The sequence below is a fragment of the Sphaerodactylus townsendi genome, linkage group LG06 (genome assembly GCF_021028975.2).
Source record: "Sphaerodactylus townsendi isolate TG3544 linkage group LG06, MPM_Stown_v2.3, whole genome shotgun sequence".
Classification (NCBI taxonomy): Eukaryota; Metazoa; Chordata; class Lepidosauria; order Squamata; family Sphaerodactylidae; genus Sphaerodactylus; species Sphaerodactylus townsendi.
The window spans coordinates 129,656,431-129,673,071 of NC_059430.1; the positions used below are offsets into that span (position 1 = coordinate 129,656,431).

At 51.5% G+C, this 16,641-nt stretch overlaps 1 protein-coding gene across 1 annotated transcript; it reads right to left on the reverse strand.

The window, feature by feature from the left end:
- Window positions 1-401: 401 nt before the first annotated feature.
- LOC125435544 (chromogranin-A-like) lies at window positions 402-16,190 on the reverse strand. Its single transcript, XM_048501738.1, has 4 exons — window positions 15,993-16,190; window positions 4,934-4,980; window positions 2,828-2,921; window positions 402-529 (listed from the first exon to the last, which is right to left on the reverse strand). Exons 1-4 carry the CDS (start codon window positions 16,042-16,044, stop codon window positions 402-404), a joined length of 321 nt encoding a protein of 106 aa, XP_048357695.1. The 5' UTR covers window positions 16,045-16,190.
- Window positions 16,191-16,641: the final 451 nt, after the last annotated feature.

Below are 16,641 nucleotides of genomic sequence, written 5' to 3' on the forward strand. Positions count from 1 at the left end.
GTTGTGAGGGGGGAAGGGCAAGGAGATTGTCAGCCCCTTTGAGTCTCCTACAGGAGAGAAAGGGGGGATATAAATCCAAACTCTTCTTCTTCTTCTTCCAGCTAAAAACATCAGGTAGTCGTTGCTGTGAACTCTTCAGGGCTGACCAGGTGTGTGTGTGTATGTGTGTGTGTGTGAGAGTGAGTGAGAGTGTGTGTGTGTGTGAGTGAGTGAGTGAGTGAGTGAGTGAGTGAGTGAGTGAGTGAGAGAGAGAGAGAGAGAGAGAGAGAGTGAAAGAGATGGTAGAGCTGTTACGAGTCCCTCACAGGGCCTTTCCAGAGCACTGAACTGGAAAGTTCGTTGCCAGCCAAGGGACCCCACTTCTTCGGCCAGACCCCCAGCCAAGAGTTAATCCTCAGCCTTTAGCAGCCGGCTCCCCCTCCTCGCCGGTAGGCAGCTAGCCGAGGCCAGCCCCATTTACCTTGATGAGCCAGGTCTTCCAGCTCGGTCAGCAGATGCTGGTGGTGGAGCATCGCCAAGACTCTTTCATCTGAAAGAGACACCCAGGCTGAATTCCCTGCAGGCAGACCCCAGTAACAGGAAACAACAACTGGATGGAAAACTCCTGGTGTCCTTTTACCGCTGTGCTATAGAGAGTGTCTTCACCTACTGCATCTGTGTATGGTTCTCCAGTTGCACAGTGGCGGATAGGAAGGCGCTCCAAAGGGTGATCACTACTGCCCAGAGGATTATCGGCTGCCCTCTCCCCTCCTTGGAAGAACTCTACAATTCCCGAAGCCGAAAGAAAGCCCAAAATATTCTGAGAGACCCGTCTCATCCGGCACACTCTCTTTTTGAACTGTGACCATCCGGCAGATGATACAGGTCTATCAAAACTGGGACAAAGAGGCTTAGAGACAGCTTCTACTCTAGAGCTGTGGCTATGCTGAACTCCGCGGCTTCGTGTTGATGTGTTTGGGGCTGTGTAGGGATGGGTGGAGGAAGGGGAAAGCGAGGATGGGGTATGAGTCTGAAATGGTGTGCATCGAGGAATGCTGCTGTAAATTTCGTTGTGCGTGCACAATGACAATTAAAAATGCTTATGCTATGTAAGGACACAAACAGCACAAAATGCACAACAGTCCGAGAGGCCGTAGCTCAGACGGAGGGAAGGGGAGAAGCCTTGCGCTGCACGCAGAAGGGTTTGGGTTCAAGTCCCCAGTGGCATAGCTAAAAGGGGACAGGGGTGTGCGCATTGCTCTGGGCACGTGCCTGGAGGGGGTGCGAAAATCACCCTTTACCCCGCCCTCTTCCCCCTCGTCCCGCCAGGTCTGGCTCCGCCCCACCAGCCCGGCCAGTTTTCAGTTGGCAGAAAGGTGTCTTCTGCTGGCTGGAAAAGCTAAGTGGGGGCCACGGGGAAGGGGTCGCGGCCAGTGGTGGGATCCAAAAATTTTAGTAACAGGTTCCCCCGCCAGCCCTGCCTCAGCAAAGTGGGCAGAGGCGTACCTAGGCAAACCTGAGCCCTGGGCAAAACCTGAGTTGGATGCCCCCCCGCCCCCATGGGCAGCCACTCCACCACATTTTTTTTGCACCCGGTCATTTCTAAATCATTATCACATTATAGAAAATGCCCCAACTCACAAATCTGAACACAGCAATGGTGAAACACACAGGTTCTTTGATAGAAACTGGTGAGATAAAAGGTACGAAAGGCTGAGAATCAGTGAATTGCAGTACCTGAAAGGGATTAACCCAGTTCATGGAGTTACATTATTAGTTGCAATTGTTATATGGAACCTTCACGTTCAAAGGCAGGATGCCTCTCGGGGAGGCGAGGGCGTGGAGGCGGAAAAGCGGACCCAATTAGTAACCCCCTCTCGGCACACACAAATAATTAGTAACCCACTCTCGGGAACTTACCTTTGGCCATGATCCGGAAACTGAAACTCGTACAGAATGCGGCAGCCAGACTCCTTTCCGGAGCAACAGCAAGGGACCGGATTACTCCGGTCCTATACCAACTGCACTGGCTGCCGATCGAGTACCGGGTCATGTTTAAAGTTTTGGTTTTGACCTTTAAAGCCATTCGCGGCCTTGGCCCTGCATATCTAAGAGACCGTCTCTCCCTATATCAGCCCTTCTAGGCCCCTCAGTTCATCGGAGCCGGACCTACTGGTGATCCCTGGCCCCAAAGGCGATCCGGCTGGCCTCTACAGGAGCCAGGGCACTTACGGCTCTAGCCCCTACCTGAGTGGAACAGGCTTCCAGGTGAGATCAGGGCCCTGCGGGATTTACAAAGTTTCCGCAGGGCCTGTAAAAACAGACCTGTTCCGCCAGGCATTTGGCCAGCCGGGATGATAACAACTGCAACAAAAAGCAAACATCTGGCCTCCCGTGGGTTCATAAAAGGGGGAATAGAATAGCTGAAGCCATCTTTAGTCTAATATTTTATGTATTTTAATTAATTTATATATATGATGTTTTAACTTTTTATTTTGTTGGAAACCGCCCTGAGCCTTCGGGGAGGGCGGTATACAAATACAATCAATCAATCAATCAATCAATCAATCAATAAACTGGTGAGAACCTGCTGGATCCCACCTCTGGTCGTGGGGGCAGAAAACATGGCGCACTCCTGCCCAGCTACACCTCTGCAGGCCCCTCTGGCCCCTCGGGTTTCGTCAAAGATCCTTCCCTACTGTAGACCCCAGAGAGCTGGCGCAGGTCTCTTTGCATCAGAGAAAAGCGCTGCCCTTAGCGGAACGGATCTGCCGGCTTCCTCCCAAGGCGCACGAACTTGCGTTGCCCTCTCGAAAATGCTTCTGCAAACCAAAACACCAAAACTCACCCTCCTGAAGGATCTTCATGCATTCGCTGGTCACCGGAACGGGGCTGGGTTTGGAAAGGGTGTCTGCGAGAATTTCCGTGATGCATTTCGTCACCTGGCCCAAAACAGAAGCGAAAGGGTTTTGCACGGTCGGACCCTGAACTCTTTGCCCAAAAGGAAAAGTCTGCTCCGGCTGCAGGGACAGAGGACCGCAGCAGCCTCTCCTGCCCCCCCCTCAGACTGCCTTTCCGCCCCCCTGCCCCTCTTGTGCAAGTCCCCTTTGCCTGGCAGCTTTGGGAAAGACGTCTGCCCAAAATACATTCATGAAGCATCTCCTGTTGAACTTCCGCCTGACTAATACTCCTAGTGCAGTGATGGTGAATCTATGGCACGGGTGCCAGAGGTGGCACTCGGAGCCCTTTCTGTGGGCACACACACAGAGTTCGTCATGTGGGGGGTGGAAATTCACCCCCCAAACACACATCTAGGCTGGCCTGGGCCAGTGAACACAACGTGCGTGCACCGCAGTGAGCAGGGATGACTCGGCTGGCAGGCCTGGTGCCTGGGCTCCGGGTGGTTGCTGCCCGAGGTGGGGGAGCGCAGAGGAGGCAGAGGTGCTAGAGAGGCACAGAGCAGTGCACCCAGGACTTGCTGGAGGCAAGAGCAGGCTGGCCCCTGCTCGAGCGGGTGGGGCAGAGAAAGAGAGAGCCAACCGTTTTTGTCTAAACGAAAACCTCAGCATTTCCGGTTAAATTGCCAGGTTGGCACTTTGTGATAAATAAGTGGGTTTTGGGTTGCAATTTGGGCACTCGGTCTCAAAAAGGTTCGCCATCACTGTCCTAGTGGCATTGGAGATGACGGTTCTAATCTCTCCCAGGTACCCATTCCCGTTCTGTACACCAGGAGGCCCCTGCTCCCTTACCGAAACGGAACCTCCCATATTTGCATATCTGTAGATTCCCAGCTTTATACCGGAAGCTACGCAGGGTCCACCCTGGTTAGTTCTTGGAAGGGAGACCACTGTGCAAGCCCAGGGCTGCTAAGCAGAGGCAGGCAAAGGCAAACCACCTCGCAGTGACTAATGCAGGGGTGTCCAACCGGCCATTCTGGCAGGGACCGATGGGAATCATAGTCCATGAACATCTGGGGCACCAGAGTTGGACACCCCTGGTGTAATGCCTTGAAAACCCTACAGGACTGCCACAAATTGGCTGCAACTTGAAGGCATTTTCCGCCACTCCCAGATTCCACGGCTTTCATTCAGATATGTGGAAACCCTGCCTCCAGCCCTCCCACCTCTTGAGTCCCACCAATCCATGATCCACGGCCTGATCTAATTTAATGATCCAGCTTGGGAAAGGATCGGAAAAAGCCGACTCTGGCCCCTTCCGCACATGCAGAATAATGCACTTTCAATCCACTTTCAATGCACTTTGCAGCTGCGCGGAATAGCAAAATCCACTTGCCAAGACGCAGGTAAGGGGAGGGGTTCTCGGGTTCAACCCCCCTCATTCATGTCCGAAGCTCCGCCCACCCGTTTGTGGGTTTTAAAAACATTTTTAGTGTTTTTCGGTTTTTGGCCTGCAGGGGGCGCATTGTTTAGGCTAGCAGCACCACACTTTCAGGGATTGTTTGGGGAACTCTCCTGATGATACTACCCAGGTTTGGTGAGGTTTGGTTCAGGGGGTCCAAAGTTATGGACTCCCAAAGGGGGTGCCCCCATCCTCCATTGTTTCCAATGGGAGCTAATAGAAGATGGGGGCTACACCTTTGAGGGTCCATAACGTTGGACCCCCTGAACCAAACTTCACCAAACCTGGCAGGTATGCTTTTATAAGCGCTAGGGCGGGGGCGGGGCTTGGGGAGGCGTGGCCATGCCCTAGGGGTGGGTGGGGGTGTGCCCCCACCCCGAACCCCCCCATTAAAAAATCTATACCTATGTCCCTGCCACTTGCAAACAATTGTAAAAGTGGATTGAAAGTGCATTATTCTGCACATGCGGAGGGGGCCTGTGTGTCGGCTGCTTCTCCGTTCTACTCAGTCGCTGCTCTGTCATTTCCCTTCAGCGAATATTCCAGCTTCCTCGACTCCAGCAGTCAACCCTCCCTCTTCCGTTTCCATCCTTACCTTCTCGTCTTCTTCTGAGAGCTGGTTTGCTAACGGTCGAGCATCGGCTGCAGAAATAAAAAGAGAGGAAAGAATCTCTTGAGTCCGTGTCAGATGTTACCAGATCTCCTGTTTGCTCTCACAACCAGTGCATTGCTATTTTGAAGCTGGGCAACAGGCTAAGCCTCACAGGGCTCTCCAGATGTTCATGGACTACAATTCCCATCAGTCCCTGCCAGCACGGCCAATTGGGGATTGTGGTCCATGAACATCTGGAGAGCCCCAGGTTGCAGACCCCATAAGCTGCACTCAAGAGGATACACTTCTAAGCAGAGACTCAACACCGCAGTCCAAGAAGGGCGATCCTGTGCGAAGGAGGACAGAGTTCTAGGTTTATTGATAGAGCTGGTCTGAGCAGTGGCGTATCTAGGCAAATTGGAGCCCTGGGCAAAACCTAAGTTTGATGCCCCCCCAACAACAACAATAACCTTTATTAGACATTGAAAGAAAGAAAGAAAGAAAGAAAGAAAGAAAGAAAGAAAGAAAGAAAGAAAGAAAGAAAGAAAGAAAGAAAGAAAGAAAGAAAGAAAGAAAGAAAGAAAGAAAGAAAGAAAACAAGCATTGGCAGGAAGAGGGTGGATTTAAAAAGAGAATCTGAGGACATTAAGAACATAAGAACATAAGAACAAGCCAGCTGGATCAGACCAGAGTCCATCTAGTCCAGCTCTCTGCTACTCGCAGTGGCCCACCAGGTGCCTTTGGGAGCTCACATGTAGGATGTGAACGCAATGGCATTCTGCTGCTGCTGCTCCCGAGCACCTGGTCTGCTAAGGCATTTGCAACCTCAGATCAAGGAGGATCAAGATTGGTAGCCATAAATCGACTTCTCCTCCATAAATCTGTCCAAGCCCCTTTTAAAGCTATCCAGGTTAGTGGCCATCACCACCTCCTGTGGCAGCATATTCCAAACACCAATCACATGTTGCGTGAAGAAGTGTTTCCTTTTATTAGTCCTAATTCTTCCCCCCAGCATTTTCAATGAATGCCCCCTGGTTCTAGTATTGTGAGAAAGAGAGAAAAATTTCTCTCTGTCAACATTTTCTATCCCATGCATAATTTTGTAGACATTTAGGGTGTGCCTGCTGTCAGGGGTGCAATTATTAAGATAGCAGCACCAAAATTTCAGAGTATCTTCATGAACCCCTACTGATGATACCGCCCATGTTTGGTGAAGTTTGGTTCAGGGGATTCAAAGTTATGGACCCCCGAAGGTGTAGCCCCCATCTCCTATTAGCTCCCATTGGAAACAATGGGGGATGAGGACACTCTCTATGGGAGTCCATAACTTTGGACTCCCTAAACCAAATCTCACCAAACCTGTGTGATATCATTAGGATAGTCTCCTGAAAAATCCCTGAAATTTTGGTGCTGATAGCCTAAAAACTGCTCCCCCTGCAGGCCAAAAACAGAAAAAACACTGAAAATTCAAAAAAATCCCACCTGCATTTTTGGCGCCCCCCACAAGGTGGCGCCCTGGGCAACTGTCCACTTTGCCCAATGGGAGGAACGCCTCTGGGTCTGAGGTAGCAGTTAAACTGGGACTAGAGTGAGAGAGACCGATTCAGATCTCTACTCTGCTATGAAAATCAGTTCCCAGTCTTGGGCTAGTCATTCTCTTTCCGGCCAACTTGCTCTGCAGGGTTGTTTTTAAGGATAAAACAAGGAAGACCTGTACATATATTCAAACACTGTATCTGGAGATCTCTAGAGGAGAAGCAAATCAAAAATAGTGATAACTGTGCAGCAAAGAAGATTCCAGCTGAATAAATTGTCTTTGCCCCTCCGGTTTGCATTTGCCAGAATTCTCTTTTGGTTGCACCACAATAGGGGTTAGGGCAGCAGAGGTAAGAACATAAGAAAGAGCCTGCTGGATCAGACCAGAGTCCATCTAGTCCAGCACTCTGCTACTCGCAGTGGCCCACCAGGTGCCTTTGGGAGCTCACATGCAGGATGTGAAAGCAAGGGCCTTAAGAACATAAGGAAGAGCCTGCTGGATCAGACCAGAGTCCATCTAGTCCAGCACTCTGCTACTCGCAGTGGCCCACCAGGTGCCTTTGGGAGCTCACATGCAGGATGTGAAAGCAAGGGCCTTAAGAACATAAGAAAGAGCCTGCTGGATCAGACCAGAGTCCATCTAGTCCAGCTCTCTGCTACTCGCAGTGGCCCACCAGGTGCCTTTGGGAGCTCACGTGCTGGAGGTGAAAGCAATGGCCTTCTGCTGCTGCTGCTGCTCCCGAGCACCTGGTCTGCTAAGGCATTTGCAATCTCAGATCAAAGAGGATCAAGATGGGTAGCCATAGATCGACTTCTCCTCCATAAATCTGTCCAAGCCCCTTTTAAAGCTATCCAGGTTAGTGGCCATCACCACCTCCTGTGGCAGCATATTCCAAACACCAATCGCACGTTGCGCGAAGAAGTGTTTCCTTTTATTAGTCCTAATTCTTCCCCCCAGCATTTTCAATGGATGCCCCCTGGTTCTAGTATTGTGAGAAAGAGAGGAAAATTTATCTCTGTTAGGTAAAAGAGAAAGCAGGTGGTACAGAGGAAAAAAAACACCCTAAAATATCTCCCCTTGCCTTAAAAAGACGAAGAGTTTGGATTTATATCCCCCTTTTCTCTCCTGCAGGAGACTCAAAGGGTCTGACAATCTCCTTGCCCTGCCCCCCTCGCAACAAACACCCTGTGAGGTGGGTGGGGCTGAGAGAGCTCCGAGAAGCTGTGACTAGCCCAAGGTCACCCAGCTGGCGTGTGTGGGAGTGCACAGGCTAATCTGAATTCCCCAGATAAGCCTCCACAGCTCAGGCGGCAGAGCTGGGAATCAAACCTGGTTCCTCCAGATTAGATACACGAGCTCTTAACCTCCTACGCCACTGCTGCCCGGGGAGGGGGGGGGGGCGGCGGGCACTTGGCAAGCCACTGGTGATGATGGAGAACTACGTTAAAAAGTGCAAAGACGCCGAATTTCACCTGGCAAGAGACTTGGGTCCCTTTGCAGTTATCTGTTTTCAAGCTCCCATCTTTAAATTGGCCATGAAATATAAATAAAATCAAGAGGAGGCCCCCCACTGTTAAAAAAATATATATGGGGAGGAAAACCACACGGCCAGGCTGTTGCAAACCAATCCTGTTCATTTCACGCCTACCCTGTTTCCCCTAATATAAGACATCCCCGAAAAATGAGACGTAGTAGAGGTTTTGCTGAAGTGCGAAATATAAGGCATCCCCCGAAAGTAAGACGTAGCAAAGTTTTTGTTTGGAAGCACCATGGCATGCAGCTGTGGAGCAGAAAAATAAGACATCCCCTGAAAATAAGACATAGCGCATCTTTGGGAGCAAAAATTAATATAAGACACTGTCTTATATTCGGGGAAACACGGTAGCAAGTGAGAAAGAGTGGCGGGCTTGTTACCTATCCAGGTGCAGTGGTGTGCGCGCTCTCTCTCCCCATTCTGCCAAAGCTTTACCTATTAAAATTGCATGGGACACAGCTGGTCACAAAGGCCTCCCGGAGGACACACAGCGTGCCCAGAAGGTGCGTCCCTCCATGGCATTGTAAAAACCAGTACAGTGTGTTCTGAATTGTCATGGAAAGAAGGGCCGCTCGGCTGTTTGCCAGCTGCTGAGGACTAGGGAACGACCAGCTTCTTTGCAAAGCAGGGCGGGCCTTCCTTATTGGTCAGGCAGGAGCATTTCCTGGATAGCACAGCCAGCCCATTAGAAGAAGAAGAAGAGTTTGGATCTATATCCCCCCTTTCTCTCCTGCAGGAGACTCAAAGGGGCTGACAATCTCCTTGCCCTTCCCCCCTCACAACAAACACCCCGTGAGGTAGGTGGGGCTGAGAGAGCTCCGAGAAGCTGTGACTAGCCCAAGGTCACCCAGCTGGCGGTGTGTGTGGGAGTGCACAGGCTAACTTGAATTCCCCAGAGAAGCCTCCACAGCTCAGGCGGCAGAGCGGGGAATCAAACCCGGTTCCTCCAGATTAGATACACGAGCTCTTAACCTCCTACGCCACTGCTGCTCAGGACTCTCAGCCCCTTCTACCTCCCAAGTGTCTGTTGTGGGGAAAGAAAGGGAAAGGAGCTTGTAAGCCACCTTGAACATCCTCACAAGAAAGAAAGGTGGGATATGAATCCAAAGTCTTCTTCGGCTACTCCAGATTAGATTCAATTGCTCATGTGGAGGAGTAGGGAATCAAACCCGATCCTCCAGATTAGAATCCATTGCTTGTAACCACTATACCAGTGGTGGCGAACCTATGGCACGGGTGCCAGAGGTGGTACTCAGAGCCCTCTCTGTGGGCACTCGCAAACAGAGTCCCCCCCCCCCACATCTAGGCTGGCCTGGGCCGCTGGGCTCGATTATTAGCATTAAACCTAAGACCTAGTTTTGGGGAAGCAGTGTAGGTAACCCTGTTAAGCGCTGTTAAGCCCCACTGATTTTCATGTAAAGAACTAAAGCGCAATCCTTTACCTGGGAGTAAGCTCGGTTGCTGGCAATGGGGCTTGCTTCTGAGTAAACCCTCCTGGGGTCATGATTCACCCGTTGGAAGAGTTGCACGGTTGCTTCAAAGCAAAGCCACCGACTACTACCAAGGTTACTCCTGAGTAATGCATGCCTCAGAGCCAACCGTTTTTTCTAAACGAAAACCTCAGTATTCAGGTTAAATTGCCGTGCTGGCACTTTGCGATAAATAAGTGGGTTTTGGGTTGCAGTTTGGGCACTCAGTCTCGAAAAGGTTCACTTTCCCAACTTTCCCAAGAGCAAATCTAGGAATGGAAAACTGTTTAGAAAACAGAGACACACACACAAAGAAGAGTTTGGATTGATATCCCCTCTTTCTGTCCTGTTAAGAGACTCAGAGGGGCTTACAATCTCCTTTCCCTCCCCACAACAAACACCCTGGGAGGTGGGTGGGGCTGAGAGAGCTCGGAAGAACTGGGACTAGCCCAAGGTCACCCAGCTGGCGTGTATGGGAGTGCACAGCCAGCAAAATTTAGACCAGCTCGGTTCAAGTCCAGTATCTGATGATTTGGCTTTCAAAACTCATGTCCTGAAAGTCTTCACCTTCCAAGTGCTACTGGGCTGAAATGTAGCTCAAATGCTGCAGACCCGCTTGACGATGCTGTGGAGCAAAATGTAGGGAAAGCTGGCTTGCTGCACAGAAGAGAAGAAGAAGAAGTGTTTGGATTTATATTCCCCCCTTTCTCTCCTGCAGGAGACTCAAAGGGGCTGACAATCTCCTTGCCCCTCCCCCCTCACAACAAACACCCTGTGAGGTGGGTGGGGCTGAGAGAGCTCCGAGAAGCTGTGACTAGCCCAAGGTCACCCAGCTGGCGTGTGTGGGAGTGCACAGGCTAATCTAGTTCCCCAGATAAGCCTCCACAGCTCAAGCAGCAGAGCTGGGAATCAAACCCGGTTCCTCCAGATCAGAGTGCACCTGCTCTTAGCCACTGCTCTTAGCCACTACGCCACTGCTGCTCCTAAGTCCCTTTGAGGAGACTCAAAGGGGCTTACAATCTCCTTGCCCTTCCCCCCTCACAACAAACACCCTGTGAGGTAGGTGGGGTCGAGAGAGCCCCGAGAAGCTGTGACTAGCCCAAGGTCACCCAGCTGGCGTGTGTGGGAGTGCACAGGCGAATCTGAATTCCCCAGAGAAGCCTCCACAGCTCAGGCGGCAGAGCTGGGAATCAAACCCGGTTCCTCCAGATTAGATACACGAGCTCTTAACCACCAGAAACTGAAGCTCAGGCTGTATTTGCAAGCGTTTAGACATGCAAGAGTCTCTCCTGCCCCAGATTTTGGGAGAAACGCAGGGAACCTGCAGGGTTCTCTTTTACCAGAAATCTACCTCAAAAAGGGCTATTGCATGTCGGATATCAAAGAAAGGGAGCCGTGGGCCTCCAAAGGGAGAAGATGATGGGATTTGACAGCCCATCTTCAGTCCACTTGCAACAGGCTAGAGCCAGCCCCCAATTGGCTGAGGAGGCTAGAAAAAAAAATCTCAGGTGAGCTTGCATAAGCCTGTTACATAACTCGGGATGCAGCAGAACAGAACAAAAGGTGGCTGACAATCCTGAAGGTGTTTACGACTGATAAACAGAAGACAAAAAGACCCCCACCCCCCATTTATATCCCCCCTTTCTCTCCTGCAGGAGACTCAAAGGGGCTGACAATCTCCTTGCCCTTTCCCCCTCACAACAAACACCCTGTGAGGTGGGTGGGGCTGAGAGAGCTCTGAGAAGCTGTGACTAGCCCAAGGTCACCCAGCTGGCACGTGTGGGAGTGCGCAGGCTAATCTGAATTCCCCAGATAAGCCTCCACAGCTCAGGCGGCAGAGCTGGGAATCAAATCCAGTTCCTCCAGATTGGATACACGAGCTCTTAACCTCCTACGCCACTGCCATGGACCTACCTCACAAGGTGTCTGTTGTGGGGAGAGGAAGGAAAAGGAGTTTGTGAGCTGCCTTGAGTCTCCTTGCAGGACAGAAAGGCAGGGTATAAATCCAAACTTTTCTTCTACCCATCCTGCCCCAAGCAAGCTTCTGGCTCAACTAGGTTGTGAATCCTTTGGCACACGGCTGTGTCCACAGGACAACACTGCCCTCCTCATTCTTGATCAGATTTTCTGTCCAGGTTGTAAAGCTGATAGCAGACCCAAAGAGAGCAAAATGGGCCGTCAGCCAGTGGACGGCATCCTCACATGCTACTGGGGCAGGTCTGTAGCAGAGTGGGAGACCGCCTACTATCCGTGGTGGCGAACCTTTGGCACTCCAGATGCTATGGACTACAATTCCCATCAGCCCCTGCCAGCATGGCCAAGTACTGCCCTGTGCTGAGTCAGACCGTTTTGGTCCATCCAGATCGGTATTGCCTGCTCCAACCGGCAGCAGTTCTCTGAGACCTCAGGCTGAGGTTGCTCACACCTCCTGCTTTCTAACAAGTCCGACCTCTGGGTCTGTCAAGATCCGTCTTCTCCATTCTGGCTGGCAGCAACTCTCTGTGGTCTTTCATATCATCCACTGCCCCAGGTGGGGATTGAACCGAGGGCCTTCTGTGTGCAATGCCCCCGCTCTGTTCACGAGCTGATCACTCCCTCCCACTGCCCCCATATTTCCTGCAGGATAAGAAACCGTGATTCCAATGGTTAAGAGCTCATGTATCTAATCTGGAGGAACCAGGTTTGATTCCCAGCTCTGCCGCCTGAGCTGTGGAGGCTTATCTGGGGAATTCAGATTAGCCTGGGCACTCCCACACATTGTGCCAGCTGGGTGACCTTGGGCTAGTCACAGCTTCTCGGAGCTGTCTCAGCCCCACCCACCTCACAGAGTGTTTGTTGTGAGGGGGGAAGGGCAAGGAGATTGTCAGCCCCTTTGAGTCTCCTGCAGGAGAGAAAGGGGGATATAAATCCAAACTCCTCCTGCTCCTGCTCCTGCTCCTGCTCCTGCTCCTCCTCCTCCTGCTCCTCCTCCTGCTTCCTCCTCCTCCTCCTCCTCCTCCTCCTCCTCCTCCTCCTCCTCCTCCTCCTCCTCCTTCTTCTTCTTCTTCTTCTTCTTCTTCTTCTTCTTCTTCTTCTTCTTCTTCTTCTTCTTCTTCTTCTTCTTCTTCTTCTTCTTCTTCTTCTTCTTCTTCTTCTTCTTCTTCTTCTTCTTCTTCTTCCTCGGGCCTCTATTTCATTGTGTTACTACGGACTTCACAACATAGCTATCCCACTTGCAGTTTAATAACTCAAGAAGAAGAGGAGGAGTTTGGGGTTCTACCCCACCTTTCTCTCCTGGAAGGAGACTCAAGGTGGCTTCCAATCGCCTTCCCTCCCCCTCCCCCAACAGACATCTTGTGAGGTAGGTGGAGCTGAGAGAGTTCTGAGAAAACTGTGACTGGCCCAAGATCACTAACCTGGATAGCTTTAAAAAGGGCTTGGACAGATTTATGGAGAAGAAGTCGATTTATGGCTACCCATTGTGATCCTCCTTGATCTGAGATTGCAAATGCCTTAACAGTCCAGGTGCTCGGGAGCAGCAGCAGCAGCAGCAGAAGGCCCTTGCTTTCACCTCCTGCAGGTGAGCTCCCAAAGGCACCTCGTGGGCCACTGTGAGTAGCAGAGAGCTGGACTAGATGGACTCTGGTCTGATCCAGCTGGCGTGTTCTTATGTTCTTATGTTCTAAAGGTCACCCAGCAGACTGCAAGTGGAGGAGCAGGGGAACAACCCCAGTTCACCAGATAAGAGTCTGCCACTCATGTAGATGAGTGGGGAATCAAACCCGGTTCCCCACGCTAGAGTCCAGCTGCTTTTGACCAAGCCCCCCCCCCCTCTCCCTGCAGGCTCTCCAAAACTAGTCCAAAGGAGTCTTTTCAGAGTGCCGATTTATGCGCCACGGAAGCCGATTTGGTAACTGAGGGGGGGTTTCAAAAACCAGTTTAGACTCTGCAGTTGAAAGGGGATTTCTTTATAAAGATCTACTATAACAGTGATGGCGAACCTTTTCGAGACCGAGTGCCCAAACTGCAACCCAAAACCCACTTATTTATCACAAAGTGCCAACACGGCAATTTAACCTGAATACTGAGGTTTTAGTTTAGAAAAAAGCGCAGTGATTTGGCTCTGAGAGCGTGCGTTACTTTCGGAAGCCAGTAACCTTGAGTGAGTGAGTCCGGTGAAAGCTTTGCTTTGGAAGCAACCGTGCAACTCTTCCAACGGGTGACTCATGACCCTAGGAGGGTTTACTCAGAAGCAAGCCCCATTGCCAGCAACCGAGCTCACTCCCAGGTAAAGGACTGCACTTTAGTTCTTTGCATGAAAATCAGTGGGGTTTAACAGCGCTTAACAGGGTTACCTGCACTGCTTCCCCAAAACTAGGTCTTAGGTTTAATGCTAATAATTGAACCCAGTGGCCCAGGCCAGCCTAGATGAGGGGGGGGGACTCTGTGTGCCCACAGAGAGGGCTCTGAGTGCCACCTCTGGCACCCGTGCCATAGGTTCGCCACCACTGTACTATAAGAAGATGCTTAGCTCTTTCCGGTTTGGCGGAGGTGCACGCGTGTGCGTGTGCGTGTGCGTGTGTCGCTGTCCAAGGTCCTGAAGTCCCTGCATTCCTCTGTCCGTCCGAGGGATGGGACTTGGTCCAGAGCCTTTCCCCTATGCTTTGCAGGGAATTGTCAAGCCTCAGTGCTGCTCTCCGGAGGAGAAAGACCTTCTAATGGGATTGGGCTTTTTAAATATATAACAGGACATTTTACAGTCTAGTAAACAAAGAGGGGGACGGGGAAAGGGAGAGAAGGAGGCGGGCAAAGGAGCTGGGGGGGGGGCAGGAAGAGGTCTCAGTTCTAACTTCGAAAAAGACCTGGGTTTCTCAAAGAGAACAGTTGAAAGGAGAAAGATGGGTGTCAGAGATCCTCTGGAACCATGTATACCAGGGGCGGCCAACCTATGGCGCTCCAGATGTTCATGGACTACAATCCCCATCAGCCCCTGCCAGCAGGGCTGATGGGAATTGTAGTTCATGGACATCTGGAGCCTCATGGGTTGGCCACTTCTGGTATACACCGTCCTGTCATGCAAGAATCAACGTTGGAAGTATCAGGTGATATCTAATACACGTACCCCAAAGTGCACACAAAGAGTGCCCCCCCTTGCAGAATTTGGCTGGCTGGGCTGCCTTCTTCTGGTGCTGCAGAGCTGAGAAGGATGCTGAGCAGCAGTGGCGTAGGAGGTTAAGAGCTCGTGTATCTAATCTGGAGGAACCGGGTTTGATTCCCAGCTCTGCCGCCTGAGCTGTGGAGGCTTCTCTGGGGAATTCAGATTAGCCTGCGCACTCCCACACATGCCAGCTGGGTGACCTTGGGCTAATCACAGCTTCTCGGAGCTCTCTCAGCCCCACCCACCTCACAGGGTGTTTGTTGTGAGTGGGGAAGGGCAAGGAGATTGTAAGCCCCTTTGAGTCTCCTACAGGAGAGAAAGGGGGGGATATAAATCCAAACTCCTCCTCCTCCTCCTCCTCCTCCTCTCCTCCTCCTCCTCCTCCTCCTCCTCCTCCTCCTCCTCCTCCTCCTCCTCCTCCTCCTCCTCCTCCTTCTTAGCACCAAACCTCCTTCTTAGCACCAAACCCCTTCTCGTCCTGCCTGAGCCACGGATGGGAGAGAAAGAGTCTGGTTATTCACAATGCCTCAAAGTTCATTTCGGGGCATTGATGGAAAAGGAGTGGGGGTTTTACAGAGCAGCTAAGTATAAATCCCAATCCAGGGAGGGCGAATCTTACTGGGGTAGCTGTGTCAAAAATTTGGAAAATGCCTAACTTGATTCTGCTGGCATGCCACCCTCCCCTCTCCTACAACATATTGATTTTTTTAAAAATACAGTCCAATAATGTGTGGTGCTAAGTATTATATAAAGCAACATCAAATAACTCCAAAAATGACTCAAAAAGGGGAATGGTTGTTGTTGGAGGGCTTTTGTCATCTTTGACTCGCGTGCCGTAGGTTTGCCCTAACCAGTAAATGGGGAAACTTTAGATAATTGGGGGTGGGTTAGAACAGAAGAAAGCTCCCACTGACTGTGAAGTTTGGGTGGGGGGAGTGGGTTGGGGGGGAAGCAGAGTCACCTGCCACTTCGCTTCCACAGCTCCTTCTCTACAGCTTAGGTAGGACCCCCACCGACCCACCCGCAAAGTAGAACCCCCACCGACCCACCTCCAAAGTAGAACCCCCACCCACCCGACCCACACCCATGAAGTAGGAACCCACACACCGACCCACTTACTCCCAAGAGTGAGAGACCCCCACCGACCCACTTACTTAAAGTGGGAGACTACCACCGTTACAGGCCCCCCCAAAGTAGACCCCCCACCGACCCACCTCCAAAGTAGAACCCCCACCGACCCACCCCCAAAGTAGAACCCCCACCGACCCACCCCCAAAGTAGAACCCCCACCGACCCACCCCCAAAGTAGAACCCCCACCGACCCACCCCCAAAGTAGAACCCCCACCGACCCACCCCCCAAACTTTGGGTCCCTTGCAGACTTACCTTGGCAGAAGATCAGAAGAAGCAGGGACGCAGCGGCTCCCTCCGAAAGCATCTCTGGGGTCCTGGCAGGGCTGCAGTCCTAAGACCGGCAGCGATCAACGGGGAAGGGATGCGGGGAAAAGGAGCCGCTGTCCTTGGTGCTGAAGGGCGAAAGACTTCTGCCAGGGCGAAAAACTCAGCATCTGAGCGGCATCTGAGACAAGGGGGGGGGGGGGGATTTTAAATAGGAGGGAGGTTGCAAAGGAAGTGATGTCAGCTACAGAAGATGGGGAAGGGAGACATTTCCCCCCTCCTGTATGCACTGAAAAGTCTTTGTGGGGGGGAAAACCCGCAACTCTAATTGTGCAGGATTCAAGGGCACAAAAGGCAGGACGTGCATGTTGTAAATAAATCTTTAAAAATGCATTTTAATCATGAGTTCCTTCCCTGCATCTCTCTTTAGCTACAAAGAGCTCAGTTTCCTATGGGATGCCGCAAGGGCTGCTCTCTGTGTAAAAAACGAAGCAAGGAAGCAGTGTGTGTGTGTGTGTGTGTGTGTGTGTGTGTGTGTGTGTGTGTGTGTGTGTGTGTGTGTGTGTGTGTGTGTGTGTGTGTGTGTGTGTGTGTGTGTAGTCGCAGTCCTCCCAACTACTTACCAAAGTCTCTACAT

Bases quoted from the DNA above. Each gene is read 5' to 3' on its own strand.
- LOC125435544 (XM_048501738.1), bottom strand. From the start codon at position 16,044: ATGCTTTCGGAGGGAGCCGCTGCGTCCCTGCTTCTTCTGATCTTCTGC. The intron at 4,981-15,992 runs GTAAGTCTGCAA...TTATTTCTGCAG, and splicing joins TCTTCTGATCTTCTGCCAAG to CCGATGCTCGACCGTTAGCA. The intron at 530-2,827 runs GTGAGTTTTGGT...TGTCTCTTTCAG, and splicing joins CATGAAGATCCTTCAGGAGG to ATGAAAGAGTCTTGGCGATG.